General features: G+C 40.2%; 1 protein-coding gene across 4 annotated transcripts in view; it reads left to right on the plus strand.

Annotated features, from left to right (window-relative positions):
• Window positions 1-15,964, plus strand: part of RASSF4 (Ras association domain family member 4) — an 855,531-nt gene that overhangs the window by 389,185 nt on the left and 450,382 nt on the right. For all 4 annotated transcript variants that reach the window (XM_077454834.1, XM_077454835.1, XM_077454837.1 and 1 more), the window contains one exon: window positions 993-1,069. In XM_077454834.1, the coding sequence (XP_077310960.1) occupies window positions 1,011-1,069 (59 nt within the window). In that variant the 5' untranslated portion in view covers window positions 993-1,010. The remainder of the gene's footprint in view (window positions 1-992; window positions 1,070-15,964) is intronic.

A 15,964-nucleotide genomic window follows, 5' to 3' on the forward strand; every position in this document is an offset into this window, starting at 1 on the left:
AAAGTTCACTAATCCAAAAAGCATGCAGGTTAGCCAACAGAATTAAGGAGCAACCTATAATGCAGTGAATTATAATGCCATGCGTTTTCCCTTCTCAGTTGAATTACAAGAGTCAATCATTTGAAGGAATTATAGCCCAGCTCCCTTTCTATAAAAAGGTCAGCTCATAGCAGCCATGTTATAAGTGTGTTCTAATGCTTTTGGAGAACTGGCAGTTCTTGGAGGGAAGGGGAGATATATAATTTTTTTTTTTAGCCATTGGTAATTGTCCTCTATAGCAGTGTCCGGCTTGCCATGTCTTTTGCTTGACAATAGATTTTCTTTCTTATGAACAGAGCATATGGGCAGAACTGAACAACAAGATTTGCGCAAAATTTGCAGACTTTGAAATTTGAACAACATTTGCAAAACTGTTCACAAACTAAACCCGGGCAAGATTTGCTCATCCTTGCTGATTTTAAACGTATTCCTGTTTCATTGTCAGTCTTAGCCCTTGAACACACGATCGGACACTCCGACAACAAAATCCGTCGGATTTTGTCTGACGGATTTTGTCCGAAACTTGTGTTGCATACACACAGTCGGACAAAGTTGATGGAAAATCCGATCGTTCAGAACGTGATGACGTTATTTTGTTATGACTGGACTACGTTCAGGCTAGTAGCCAATAGCTTTGGTCTAGGAATTTGATCTGAACATGCGTGGCACTTTGTCCGATTGGAATTCTCTACACACAATCGGACAAAGTCCGATCGGATCATGTTATCGGAAAGTTTTATAGCCCAGCTCTAAAACTTTGTCCATCGGATATTCCGCCGGAAACAGTCCGATGGAGCCCACACACAGCGGGATTATCTGACAACATGGTCCGATCGGACATTATCCGTCGGAATGTCCGACCGTGTGTACAAGGGCTAACACCTTACTATTGCCAGTTCATTCTTAACTTGTTTTCTGCCTGTAGTATCTGATGTACTATATGTCTGTTACAGGAGCATCAGCAAGTGAGGATGGGAGATGGTGAACCAAACCCATATGTGAGAATCAGCAGCACTAAATATATTTTACGGTAAGAATTTATTATGCTGTAAATAAAGTTTTAGCAAAACCATAAATGTATTGTAAGGATGAAAACCAAGTGGGAGATTCCAGCTGACAAAGATTAAAACGCTTGAAATTTAGTTTTTTTAGGAAAAAACACTAATGGGTATAAAAAGTACTAACGAGCATGGTGATTTCAGAATGCTGCAAAATTACCAATTCCACTGTCTGAAATTTCACAGAATCAGAACCTCACAATTTTTGTTAATTGAGCTGCATAGGCAAAATTTGTTTAGAAAGAAAAAAAGATCCATCAGCTCGGGATATTTTGAGGGGAAGGGGTGTTTTGGAATTTTTTTTTTTTTACTCTTGTTTGAAAGCATTTATAAGTAGGCTGTTTAGTGTTCTTGGTAGTTTGTTTTTTGTTTGCTTTTTTAAGTATTTGATATTAAAGGGGTTTTAAACCCTTGTGTTTTTTCAACTTAATGCATTCTATGCATTAGGGTGAGAAACCCTCTGTGCTGCAGCTGGCCCTCAGAGCCCCCTTTTTATTTACCTGAACCTGGTCTTTCCAGGGATGGGGATGAGCACACTAGCTCCAACCGGTACCTCGGGTCCTGATTGGATAGATTGATGGCAGCGCAGCCATTGGCTCCTGCTACTGTCAAACAAATCCAATGATGTGGGAGCCGGGCGCACATCTGCACAAGTGCCCTGAAGGAGAGAAGCTCTCCACGGGGCACTTAAGAAGAGGATGAGTGCCACTAAGGGACCTCAGAAGAGGAGGATTGAGGCCACTCTGTGCAAAACCAACTGCACAGAGGAGGTAAGTATGAAATATAAAAAAATAAAAATGAACCTTTAGTTACCGTTTAAGTATTATTTTTTATAACGTATTGAAAAGGAATAATTATTCAGTTATCTCTTTAAAAATAAAAAAAACATAAAATAATGGGGTGAATGTGGGTTTTTCTTTGGTCCAAGGTCCATTCTCAGGAGCCAATTGACACCCACTTTAACCTACCTAAATTTTAGTCCTAGACTCCAAAACTCATCATAAGGCATATTCTGTTTGTGAGCAGTAGAGAGATTGCACAAATTACAGATTTGCAGCTGGTAAATGTATCCAGGCGGTGCATGGCAGCAGTGAATTGCTGAAGTTCCATACTGTCCGGGAGAAGATCTCTATATAAACCAACACGCTCACCAGCAACAACACTGGTCAGTACAGTCTCAAAACTATGCTCTGGCTCAAGCCACAGGCAAAGTCGAGACTAAGACACAGCACACGCTTCCCCGGCTGCAGGTGCTACACAAGCAGACGGAGAGGCGGATGCCATGGTCCTGGAGGCACAATAGTATATACTGTGTAGCACCACTGCCACTGAGGACTTTCCTCAAAGGTTGCCCTGACCTTGCAAGCCTTTTGACATCTCTGACACCCTGGGTTCTGACATAATTCAAAGAGTACGATTGCAAAAGACATCAGAGAAATAATAGAGATTGTAAATTGGTATTTTGCTATATATTCTTGACATAACAAGCAAAAAGAATGTAAAATGTAAGTATTCCTCCGATTGCAAACAGAATTACAGAGATATACAATGAAATGGCAATAACAATGAATCAAGCGATAAAGACCCCATGTACAAGAAGGGGGAGAAAATACTTTTATGTCTATCAGCTCCTCTAAGCAGTTCCCCTTTAAGTTAAACAAGTACTGCGAGCTGATTCCTTTGAGTAGAGGAGTCCTTGAAGTAAGGGTGTCTAAGATCTTCAGCTAGCTATGAAGGGACCCAAGATGTTGCTGTGCAATGGTGACCAGCAAAGGTAAATAGAGGACGTAGGAAGGGGAAGGGTAAAGGTGTCTGCACGCAGTGTCTCTGAATGTAAGGTTAAGGGTGGGCTTCTGCCCACTCACCACTCCTGGTAATTACTAATACTTATGGTAATATAGTGTATATCCAAGACAGCTCTTTGGACATACTATGTATGTCCAAAGAGTGAACTCTTAACCACTTCAGACCCAAAAGGATTTACACCCTTCCTGACCAGAGCACATTTTGCGATTCGGCACTGCGTTGCTTTAAATGACAATTGCGTGGTCGTGCGATGTTCTACCCAAACAAAATTGACATCCTTTTTTTTCCCACAAATAGAGCTTTCTTTTGGTGGTATTTGATCACCTCTGCGTTTTTTGTTTTTTGCGCTATAAACAAAAAAAACTGTGACAATTTAGAAAAAAATAATATTTTTGTCTTTTTGCTATAATAAATATCATCCAAAAATATATAAAACAACAATTTTTTTCCTCAGTTTAGGCTGATATTTTTCTTCTTCATATTTTTGGTAAAAAAAAAAATTGCAATAAGCGGATATTGATTGGTTTGCGCAAAAGTTATAGCGTCTACAAAATAGGGGATAGTTTATGGCATTTTTATTATAAATAGTTTTTTCTATTAGTAATGGTGGCGATCTGTGATTTTTATCATGACTGCGACATTATGGCGGACACATCGGATACTTTTGACACTATTTTGGGACCATTGTCATTTATACAGTGATCAGTACTATAAAAATGCACTGATTACTGTGTAAATGGCACTGGCAGGGAATGGGTTAAACACTAGGGTGCGATAAAGGGGTTAAGTGTGTCCTAGAGAGTGATTCTAACTGTGGGGGGATGGTCTACCACTGACATGACAGCGATAACTGCTCCCGATGACAGGGAGCAGTAGATCCCTGTCATGTCACTAGGCCGAACGGGGAAATGCCTTGTTTACATAGGCATCTCGCCATTCTGCGGCTCCATGACATATTCGCCTGGACACTGGCGGACATCAAGTCTGCGGAGCCCGTGGGCGCGGTCACACAGTGTACGCGATGGGCGCATGCCCCGCCAATTAACGAGGATATACATTTGCCCACTGCTGCCATTGTGCCGACGTATATCGGCTTGCAGCGGTCGGCAAGTGGTTTAAAAAAACCCGTAGCCCCGCACACCTGCGCAAACGCAAACTTGAGTCCAGGGTAAGCATGCGCATGTAAGCTCTAGTTGCACCATACGTGTGACATATTGCCACAAACATCTGAGTGAGAACAATAATTCTAGCACAACAGCTATTAGTTAACTTTAAAATGATGAGTTGTAAACTGTAACTGGAACAGTTAACTGGCACAGTTAAATTAGCCCATTTTTTATATTGTGAAAGATAATGTCATGCTGAGTAAATTGATACCCAACATGTCACGCTTCAAAATTTCACCCGCTCTTGGAATGGCAACAAACTTTTACCCTTAAAAATCTCTATAGGTGACATTTTAAAAAATTCTACAGGTTGCATGTTTTAAGTTATAAACAAAAAATGCAGCGCTAACAGGATATATGCCCAGGGGAATAACCTATTGGGGAAAATATCCACACCAAATAATAACAAATATCCAATAAGTGAAAAATGTTATCCCAAAACAAATCAAAAAATCAGACACGACATATGCCAACCGCATAACATAAAAGAAAACTTCAAAAAAATGTCTGCTGTTCACCATCTGAAATGAAAAACCATATATAGTCTCTGAATAAACAGAATGGTGCAAATACACAAATTATCTATGGTGACAAAATATATTAATAACACAGTCACTTTAAAGATGCTCGGTGTATATATTCCTCGTTGAAATAAACCGGGAATTAAACACTGTGCTCCAAGTGTATAACCCTAAACTCAATATGTGCAATTCCTCTTCAAAGAAGGTATGCAACTTCATATAGAAAATCTTCAGTATGTAATGACATCAAAGTAAGGTAATGGATACTCTTACTCTCAGGTGTGGACCCACACACACATAAGGTGGTGAATCAATCAGGCATGAGAGACAATCATCTCCAATAGATCATCCAGGCAGAATGATGGAACATCAGATCGTATGTGAAAGGATGGACATCTGAGTTATCATACATTGGATAACCAACTTCCAGGCTCATGTACCAGTAAAGATGTAGTCATCCACTCCACAGGTAGTGCACAGAGAAAAAAAGAAAAAAGCCTCCACATACAGCAGGTCACTCCGATAAAAAAATTATTTATTCAATAAAAAATGGTAATTAAAAAACTAAAAACGATCATCCGTACAATTAAGTACAACCCAAATCAATACAGAAGCGTGGTAGATCCAGCCAGCAGGCTATGTACCCGATATGTTTTGTATAATAATACTTCAACTGGGGCTTTTTTTAAGCTACAGAGGAGGTCTAAGGCTAGCATTATTGCTCTTGCTCTACTGATCGCAGCGATACCTCACATGTGTAGTTTGAACACCGTTTTCATATGCAGGCGCTAGTCACGTATGCTTCTGCTTCTGCACGCAAGCTCGTTGGGACGGGGCACATTTAAAAGATTTTTTTATTTTTATTTATTTTACCTTTTTTTTTATATTTTTACACTGTTTTAAAAAAAATAATTGGGCCACTTTTATTCCTATTACAAGGAATGTAAACATCCCTTGTAAAAAAAAAGCATGACAGGACCTCTTAAATATGAGATCTGGGTTCAAAAAGACCTCAGATCTCATATTTACATTAAAAAAAAATTCATTTAAAAAAAAAAAAAAAAAAAAAAAAGAGCCCTGCAGTGATATGGAGACAGATGGGGGCACTCTTCACCTCACTGGTCTCCATACCCAGGCAGGTGACAGACGTGATAACCTCCGCTGCTGCCGACGGCTCCGGTAAGTGGTGGAGGGCACCTGATCAAAGCGGGAGGGGAGGGCCCTCTCCCGCCACCGATAAAAGTGATCTCGTGGTGAATCCGCCGCAGAAACCACTTTTATCTTAAACCGGACCGCCCGCTGAAGACGAGGGTACTGGGGTTATTGTAGTTAGCTGCTGCCATAATAACGATATCCTCATTCAAAGTAGCGACGTATAACGCCGGTGGGCGGTCCAGAAGTGCCACCTATGGGAATTTTTGGGCACCGTCGTTTTGGTGATATCACGAGCTCACCCAATTTGAAGACATGGAATGTTTCATATTTATTTACTCGATACAACCTCAACTTTTAACCCAAAAATGGGTATTATATTATGTGGTTTTTGCACTAAAGCTAATGTTATAATATTTTTTCCTGAAAATTTGAATTTAATATCAAATATCATGTGAAACAAACATTTTCAACTATCACCTTTTTATTATACATGGTACTCTGATTATACCTGCAGCCATATCTACTCCTTCAAAATCCCCCTATTCTCTGCCCCTTAATCAGAGGTGCTGACACTTTGCTCACTCTTCTTACTGGGATTTTCCCCCAAGGACCCCAGTTAACCACACATTGGTTTAAGTATTATTGTTGTTGCCGTAATTAACCTCCTATACTGTTAAGAAGATTTCCCCTGGGTAGCAGTCACCTTGCCCCCAACTGCATCACTTAGGGTGTATACCACTCAGGCATTCACATTTGAAAACCAAATGTAGGAACAGAATCCCTCTATTTGATTTTTTTTTGCTCTAATGCTTAATTTTCATTTAGACTTTTATATGTTTTCTTTTTGGTGGCCTTTGCTTTTACGCCCATTTTTATTTCACCACCCTCCCATTACCTACTTCAAGTGGCCCTGGCAGTTTGTGTTTCTGCATAACATGCTCCATGAGCTCCCTCACTGGTGCAATCATGGCCCCACTTAATGTTTTTTTTTTTCCTTAATGTGAAGGGTCTCAACTCTCCCCATAAAAGAATAAAGGCCTTCTGATTTTTTACAGCCTCCAAAGTCAGCGTAGTTGGCTTACAGGAGACCCATATATTCAGCCAAGGCTGAACTGAAACACTTCAGCCCACTCCATCCGCAGTATACTGTGCCAGCGCACACACCATACATAGAGTTCTATACAGGTTTCACCATGCAGCACCATTTACAGAACCCTTTTGGAATGATATGGATTTCTGCACAAATTGGTCATAAAATGTGATCTGATATTCATCTAAGTCACAACAATAGACAATCACAGTCTGCTTAAATTAATAACACACAAAGAATTAAATGTTACCATGTTTTTATTGATCACACCATGTAAAGTTCCACAGTGCAGGTGGAAAAAGTATGTGAACCCCATAGCCTAATTAGATCTCCAAGAGCTAATTGGAGTGAGGTGTTGGCCAACTGGAGTCCAATCAATAAGATACGAGTGGAGGTGTTGGTTACAGCTTCCCTGCCCTATAAAAACACACACCAGTTCTGAGTTTGCTTTTCACAAGAAGCATTGCCTGATGTGAATGATGCCTCACACAAAAGAGCTTTCAGAAGACCTACGATTAAGAATTGTTGACTTGCATAAAGCTGGAGAGGGTTATAAAAGTATCTCCAAAAGCCTTGCTGTTCATCAGTCCATGGTAAGACAAATTGACTATAAATGGAGAAAGTTCAGCACTGCTGCTACTCTACCTAGGAGTGGGCATCCTGTAAAGATGACTGCAAGAGAACAGCGCAGACTGCTCAATGAGGTGAAGAAGAATCCTAGAGTGTCAGCTAAAGACTTACAAAGGTCTCTGGCATATGCTAACATCCCTGTTATCGAATCTACGATACGTAAAAGACTAAATAAGAATGGATTTCATTGGAGGATACCACAGAGGAAGCCACTGCTGTCCAAAAAAAACATTGCTGCACGTTTAGTTTGCACAAGAACACCTGGATGTTCCACAGCAGTACTGGCAAAATATTCTGTGGACAGATGAAACCAAAGTTGAGTTGTTTGGAAGAAACACACTATGTGTGGAGAAAAAGAGGCACAGCACACCAACATCAAAACCTCATTCCAACTGGGAAGTATGGGGGTGGAGACATCATGGTTTGGGGCTGCTTTGCTGCATCAGGGCCTGGATGGATTGCTATCGTCCAAGGAAAAATTTATTTCCAAGTTTATCAAGACATTTTGTAGGAGAACTTAAGGCCATCTGTCCACCAGCTTAAGCTCAACAGAAAATGGGTGTTGCAACAAGACAATGACCCAAAGCAGAGAAGTAAATCAACAACAGAATGTCTTAAACAGAAGAAAATACGCCTTCTGGAGTGGCCCAGTCAGAGTCCTGACCTCAACCCGATTGAGATGCTGTGGCATGACCTCAAGAAAGCGATTCACACCAGACATCACAAGAATACTGCTGAACTAAAACAGTTCTGTAAAGAGGAATGGTCAAGAATTACTCCTGACCATTGTGCACGTCTGATATGCAACTACAGGAAACGTTTGGTTGAAGTTATTGTTGCCAAAGGAGGTTCAGCCAGTTATTAAATCCAAGGGTTCTCATACTTTTTACACCTGCACTGTGAATGTTTACATGGTGTGTTCAATAAAAACATGGTAACGTTTAATTCTTTGTGTGTTATTAGTTTAAGCAGACTGTGATTGTCTATTGTTGTGATTTAGATGAAGATCAGATCACATTTTATGACCAATTTGTGCAGAAATCCATATCATTCCAAAATGGTTCACTTTTTTTTTTTTTTTGCAACTGTATGTTACAATCGGAACTCAAAGATCCTGAGGGCTGCTACCTTCTTTTGACAGGCTTTCTGCGTGACACTATAGTCACTTACTATGCTCCAAATACTATCTAAGCCCCCTTTTTTTTTTTCGCTACCTACAACTTATCGAACCATAAACAGGGCAAGAAGGAGACATGAACGCAGTGCTTCTTGACAATCCCCCATTGAACGTATTCCTTCTCATAGCCTTCTGATCACTGTTGGCACAACATTCATTATTCAACATATGGCGAGAACACCATCCAACTTGTCCACAGTACACCTTTTACTCTTACCCCCAAACCACATTCTCAATCATGTCTTCATTTCTTTGCTTCCCTACCATTTTTGATTTTGACTTTTGGCTCCAACATTATTCCTTCTTTATATATATATATATATATATATATATATATATATATATATATATATATATATATATATATATATATATATATATATATATATATATATATATGCACTTTATTTTATTTTAGATTATAAACAAACAATTATCTTCACATATACCAATAGAGTTTAACAACCCTTTAAAATACAATTCACCCTCTAGAAAAAGATCCTCCACCTCTCCCACTCTCCCCCTCTCCACCATATGTTGGTCTCTCTTATCTCTTATCTGTCCTTTCTTTGCCTTCCTCTCTCCCCATCTCTTCATCTTTTCCATTGCCTACTCCATCAGTTTTTCTGTATATTTCCTGGGTTTCTTAAAAACTATACATTTTTTCCATATGCTGTTAATTCTTTCTGCCTGTCCCTCCTCTCTACTACTAAGATATTCCATTCTAAATATATAGTCTATTCTATCAAACCATTCCTTTATTGTTGGGTTTTTACGGATCCAACCATTTTTTAGGGTAATATTCCTTTCCCTGCATTCAGTAGGTATGGGATTATGGTACAATTATGTTGTTTCCAAACGTGTCCATGGATCATTTAATATCATCTTTCCTGTAATTTCCCTTTATATAATGTTGTATCTCTTGCCAGAACTTCTTTATTTTTACACATTCCCACCATATATGGGTCACGTTTCTTATCTGTTTGCAGCCTCTCCAGCAGAGTGGGGATTTATCTTCTTGGTATTTTTGGACCTTTTCAGGTATTATATACCATCTCACCAAGCACTTATAGTTAATTTCTATTGTTTTTATATTGGTCACATAATCATGTACAGTTCCCATCATTTTTACCATCTGTTGCTCATCTAATCGTGAACCCAGCTCCCCTTCCCATTTTCCAATGAATGAAGGTCTTTCCAGTCCCTCAAGATCCGTAAGTAGTTTATTGAGATATTCCATGTTTCAGTGTTGTCTGTACATTACATAAACTTTCTATTGGGTTTAAGTTCTACTCTGTTCTAATTGGCTGTGGTAATGTTGTCCCAAAATGCTTCAACTGCAAATACCTCCATTCATTGATCTTTAACTACTTCAGCCCCTGAAGGATTTACCCCCCTCCTGACCAGAGCACTTTTTACAATTTGGCACTGCATCGCTTTAACTGGTAATTGCGCGGTCATGCAATGTTGTACCCAAAATAAATTTGTGTCTTTTTTTTCCCACAAATAGAGCTTTCTTTTGATGGTATTTGATTGCCTCTGCCATTTTTATTTTTTGCGATATAAATGTAAAAAGACCGAAAATTTAGAAAAAATATATATTTTCTACTTTTTAAGAAAAATCCAATAAACTCACTTTTAGTCATACATTTAGGCCAAAATGTATTCAGCCACATGTCTTTGGTAAAAAAATGTCAATAAGTGTATATTTATTGTTTGTGCAAAAGTTATAGTCTACAAACTAGGGTACATCTTTTGGAATTTACACAGCTTTTAGTTATGTTAGTTATGACTGCCTATCTAATTTCTTGAGGTGCTAAAATGGCAGGGCAGTACAACCCCCCCCCCCAAATGACCCCATTTTGGAAAGTAGACACCCCAAGGAAATTGCTGAGAGGCATGTTGAGCCCATTGAATATATAATTTTTTCGCCCCATGTGATTAAATAATGACAAAAAAATAAAAAATAAAAATTTTACAAAAAGTCACTAAATGATATATTGCTCAAAACATGCCATGGGCATATGTGTAATTACACCCCAAAATACATTCTGCTGCTTCTTCTGATTACGGGGATACCACATGTGTGGGACTTTTTGGGAGCCTAGCCGCGTAGGGGGCCCCCGAAAACCAAGCACTGCCTTCAGGATTTCTAAGGGTGTACATTTTTGATTTCACTCCTCACTACCTAGCACAGTTTTGAAGGCCGCCACAAAATGCCAAGATACCCCCCCCCCCCCCCAACTGACCCCATTTTGGACACCAGTCACCGTAGGAATTTTTGACCGTCGTGTCTGCATGAAGGGAGGTAAGAACGAAAACATTCTTATTATCCCTCCACTTCCCAGCGAGCAAATTATTACACTTGAAGCAGGCTCTCACCCCCAGCCTAAGATGGGAATCTACAAGCCGCTGGGAAAAGCGCCGGCGATTAGGTCGCACTGTGTCACATGCTCCAATCTGATAATCAAACAAGTGACTAAAAAGTGCCACGCTCATGTAATAATTGTCCACATACAAGTGGTACCCCTTTTCTGAATGAGGGTGATACCAAGTCCCACACAATCTTGCCAGCGCTCCCTATATAATCTGGGCAGTTTGGCGGCTCTACATGGCTATCTTTTGCCTCGTAAACCATAAAACTACATGTATAGCCTGTGGCCCTGTCACAGAGCTTTTACATCTTGACCCTGTACCTGGCACGCTTGCTGGGAAGATACTGTTTGAAAGACAAGCAGCCATAAAACTTAATCAGGGACTCATCAACACAGACAACTTGATGGGGAGTAAACAAGTCTGCAAAACATTGGTTTAAGTGGTTTATGAGGGGCCGAAATTTGTAGAGCCGATCATATCCAGGGTCTCCACGAGGACCACAGAGTTCATTGTTGTTGAAATGCATGAACCGCAAGATCTGCTTGTATCGTGCCCTGGTTATGGAGGCATATGGTGAATTGGGTCAGTGGACCAATATGACCGCAACTCACTCTTTTTAGTTATGCCCATGAGGAGGGATAGGCCCAGAAATATATTAAATTCGGAAACCTTAATTGGTTTCCAATCTCTGGCAAGGGAGGACTGGCGAATAGTGGCGATGTATTGACCAGCATACAAACTGCTCCATACAAGAGTCCTGCAGTTCTTGCACCTCAACAGCAGAAGAAGATCGGAGTCTGGTACGCCTGACCTTGGCAAGGACCACAACTCCGTCATCAGAGCTATCTGTCATGGAGCCACTATCATCTACAGGATCCTATTCTGAGCCTGAATCTGACAGATGAGTGACTTCTTCTTCACTATCTGTCATGCTCAGAAACATGTAGGCCTCTTCACTAATGTACCTTCGATTTGCCTTTTTGGGCTCTAAATTTAGTGGTACACTAGTGAGACTCACAGGTAAAAAAGCTTCTGACTGTTAGCGACTGATTCATTCTGGAGATCAGGGGGTTAAACCTTTATTAGGTAATAAACGGCGGGTGCCCTGACACTATAAAAAACAAACTAACTAACCAGCGTCACCCGTAACAGTTATACGATGATCACTGGTGAAAGGGTTAACCAGGGGGCAATCTTGGGGTTAAAACCTTTATTAGGTAGTATATGGGGGTAAACCTAACACTATAAAAAGCTGACGGTGAACCTAAATACCTACCTGGCTACCTAGCGTCACCTGTGACACTAATACGGCGATCGAAAAAAAGATTGTTTAGTGACACTGGCAACTGGGGGGTGATCAAGGGGTTAAACCTTTATTAGGGGGGTAGGGGGTACCCTAGACCTAAAAGGGCCTACCACTAACTGCACTACCACTTATAACAGTCACAAATGACACCAATTCAGTAATCAGTAAAAAAAATAAAAACTGCTATTGGTGTCACTGGGGGTGGGTGTAGGGGGGGTAATGGGGGGGGGGGGTGATTTGTGTGCCTGCGTGTTCTACTGTTAGTGTAATGTTGGTGCAAACTTTCTTGATGTCTTCTCTCCTCGGAAGCCGTAACAAAAAGGCTTCACGAGGAGCGATGACATCACTTCCTCTGCTTCTGTTTACATTACAGAAGCAGAGGAAGCTTCTCATTTGCCAGGAGCGATCGTGAGGGGGTGGTCATGAATCAGTGGCCTCCCCCTCAGCTCGGATCACTCCTGTAACGATGCCGACTGCCTCGAGCACCGGGAGGGGGGTGCCCGACGTTACTCAGCCTGCTCGTGCCATTCTGTTACGGTATATTTGCGTGAGGCGGTCAGCAAGTGGTTAATACATTGATTTTATATTTTAACTCCTGGTACGTTTTTATTTTCCCTTTATCTACTACATATTTTAACCGCTTCCCGACCACCTCACGCCGATATACGTCGGCAGGAGGGCACGTACAGGCAGAATCACATACCTGCACGTTGCCCTTTAAGGGGATGAAAGTAAACAAGCATCTCCCTGTTCTGCCTAGCAACAATGACACTTATCTCTGCTCCCTGTGATTGGAGCAGAGATCAGTGATCTGTAAAACACAGCCATGCCCCCTACAGTTAGCAACACGCCCCTAGGACACACTTAACCCCTACACTTCCACCTAGTGGTTAACCCCTTCACTGCCAGTGTCATTTACACAGGAATCAGTGCTTTTGTATAGCACTGATCGCTGTGTAAATGACAATGGTCCCAAAAATGTGTCAAAAATGTCGGATGTGTCCGCCATAATGTCAGAGTCACGATAAAAATCGCTGACATAAAAGTATCCCCTATTTTGTAAATGCTATAACTTTTGCGCAAACCAATCAATAATCGCATATTGCATTTTTTTTTTTTTTACCAAAATATATAGAAGAATACGTGTTGGCCTAAACTGAGGAAAAAAATTGTATTTTTATATATTTTTGGGGATATTTATTATAGCAAAAGGAAAAATAATGCCTTTTTTCAAAACTGTCGCTCTTTTTTTGTTTATAGCGCAAAAATAAAAACCGCAGAGGTGATCAAATACCACCAAAAGAAAGCTCTATTTGTGGAAAAAAAAGAGAATCAATTTTGTTTGGGAGCCACGTCGTACGTGTGCAATTGTCAGTTAAAGTGACGCAGTGCCGAATTGCAAAAAGTGCTCTGGTCAGGAAGGGGGTAAATTCTTCCAGGGCTGAGGTGGTTAATTGTGAATTTCCCATCCAACTTCCAAAAAGCGTCCCTTTGCCCGGTAAAAAATAATTTGTCCCAGAAAGTGCAATTAGTGGTGAATTATATTCCCAATTTCTTGCCTATAAATTAGATCCCATACTTTAAAAAAACATTTCTTGTCAAATCTTGTGTACCTTCATCCAGTGTTCTATACTTTTGTGGTATCCATACATTTTTATCTAACTGTGTTTTACTCACAGTGCTTTCCATATCCATCCATCTTTTTAAGTTTTATATATATATATTTTTAATCTCTACTCAATATCACGTACTGTACTCCTGGCTTCTTGCCCTGCCTGATTTATCTTAACCATTTAAGGACCGAGCCTCTTTCTGAGATTTGTTGTTTACACGTTAAGGTTTTTTTGCTAGAAAATTACTTAGAACCCCCAAACATTATAATTTTTTTTTGAACACACTAAAGAATAAAATGGCAGTCATTGCAATACTTTCTGTCACACTGTCCAAAGACATGCAGGTAGGTTAATTGGCTTCTGTCCAAAATTGGCCCTGGTATATGAATGGGGACCTTGGATTGTGGGCTCCTTGAAGGTAGGGACCGATGAGAGTGTGCGAGGTACAGGGTTAGGGACAATTGTAAACACTCACTCAGGTTGAACTGGATGGACTGGTGTCTTTTTTTTCAACCTTACTAACCTGTAACTATATATAATTATGTAACTATTGTGGCAGAGCGAGGCTCTGTCCCTATGAAATTAGAGGTAAAAGAGACACAGATTTGCATATCTGCGGACTGCAGGACTACAGAGTGTAGAGTTTAAATGGAGAAAACTGCTCTGTCAGTTTTCTCCAGGTTTTGCTAGCTCCAGATGGGATTCTGTAGTTTGGAGATCCCTGAGAGTCATGGGTGGGACGGGATCTCCAACCCTGTGTCCGGGTCTTGAGGATAGCAAGCAGGGTGTGTGCCCCTTTAATAAATGTGGGCTACTAGGCCCTTAACTAGAAATGCCTGTCTGATGTGGACTCGCTGCACAAAAAAAAAAATGCATCTAACCACTTGAGCTAAACACCCCAATGTCACACTATGTATTTGCACAGTGGTTTTACAATCACACATTTTTTGTAAAAAAAAAAAAAAAAAAGTTTTTTTGAATTTAAATATAAGACAACAGTAAATTTAGCCCATTTTTTTTGTGCCCGCACTTTCATCTAGCAGCAATAGGGTTGCTGGTTCAAATCCCGACCACGACACTATCTGCCTGGAGTTTGCATATTCTCCCTGTGCCTGCGTGGGTTTTCTCTGGGTACTCCGGTTTCCTCCCACACCCCAAAGACATCATATTTTACTGGTGACTTGCCCCTCATATTCCCCCATATTTAATTTTTTCTTCAAAATTATGGAATCTTACAATTATGTCTCTACGAGCTTTCGTTGGTATACCTTTAGGTCGTCTTATCCTGTGTACTCTTTCTATTTTTGGGTTTGCTTCTTCTCTGCCCAGTATTGGATTAAATATTTTCCAATTTTTTTTTCTACTAGGTCCTCTCCTTGTGTGGGTTTTAGTAAACCACGTATTCTCAAGTTTTTCCTTCTGTGACAATTCTCCTGATCTTCCATTTTATTTGTCAACTCACTTTGTTCACTTTTTAGGATTTTAATTTCTTTTTTTACTTATTTTATTGTTTGTGTATGGCTATTCAATCTCTTTTCCAAGTCTTCCACTTTTGTGAGTATATGTCCTATGTCTAGAGGTCGACCGATCTATCGGCCGGCCGATATGTCGGCCGATATTTGGCATTTTTTAATTAATCGGCATCGGCCGATTGTGCTGATAAAAAAGCCGATTACATGTTCAGCGCGACTTGCAAAAGACTTCTGTAATAGAAGTCAATGTAAGTTGCCTGAAGACATCAGTGAAGAACTTTTCTCTTCTCTGGGCAGGCTGCCAAGAAAAGATCAAATGTTTCTTCTTCAATGGGCTGAACTCCCTGTGTAGAAGTTCTCAGTTTAACCATTTAAAGACTAAATCTTTTCTGACACTTGTTGCTTACAAGTAAAAATCCAGTATTTTCTGCTAGAAAATCACTCAGAAGCCCCAAAAATGATATATATTTTTTTAACAGAGACCCTAGGGAATAAAATAGCGGCTGTTGCAATATTTTATGTGACGCGGTATTTGCGCAGAGGTCTTTCAAACGC

The sequence above is a fragment of the Lithobates pipiens genome, unplaced genomic scaffold (assembly GCF_037356315.1).
Source record: "Lithobates pipiens isolate NorthernLeopardFrog02 unplaced genomic scaffold, aLitPip1_a1.2 Scaffold_25, whole genome shotgun sequence".
Classification (NCBI taxonomy): Eukaryota; Metazoa; Chordata; class Amphibia; order Anura; family Ranidae; genus Lithobates; species Lithobates pipiens.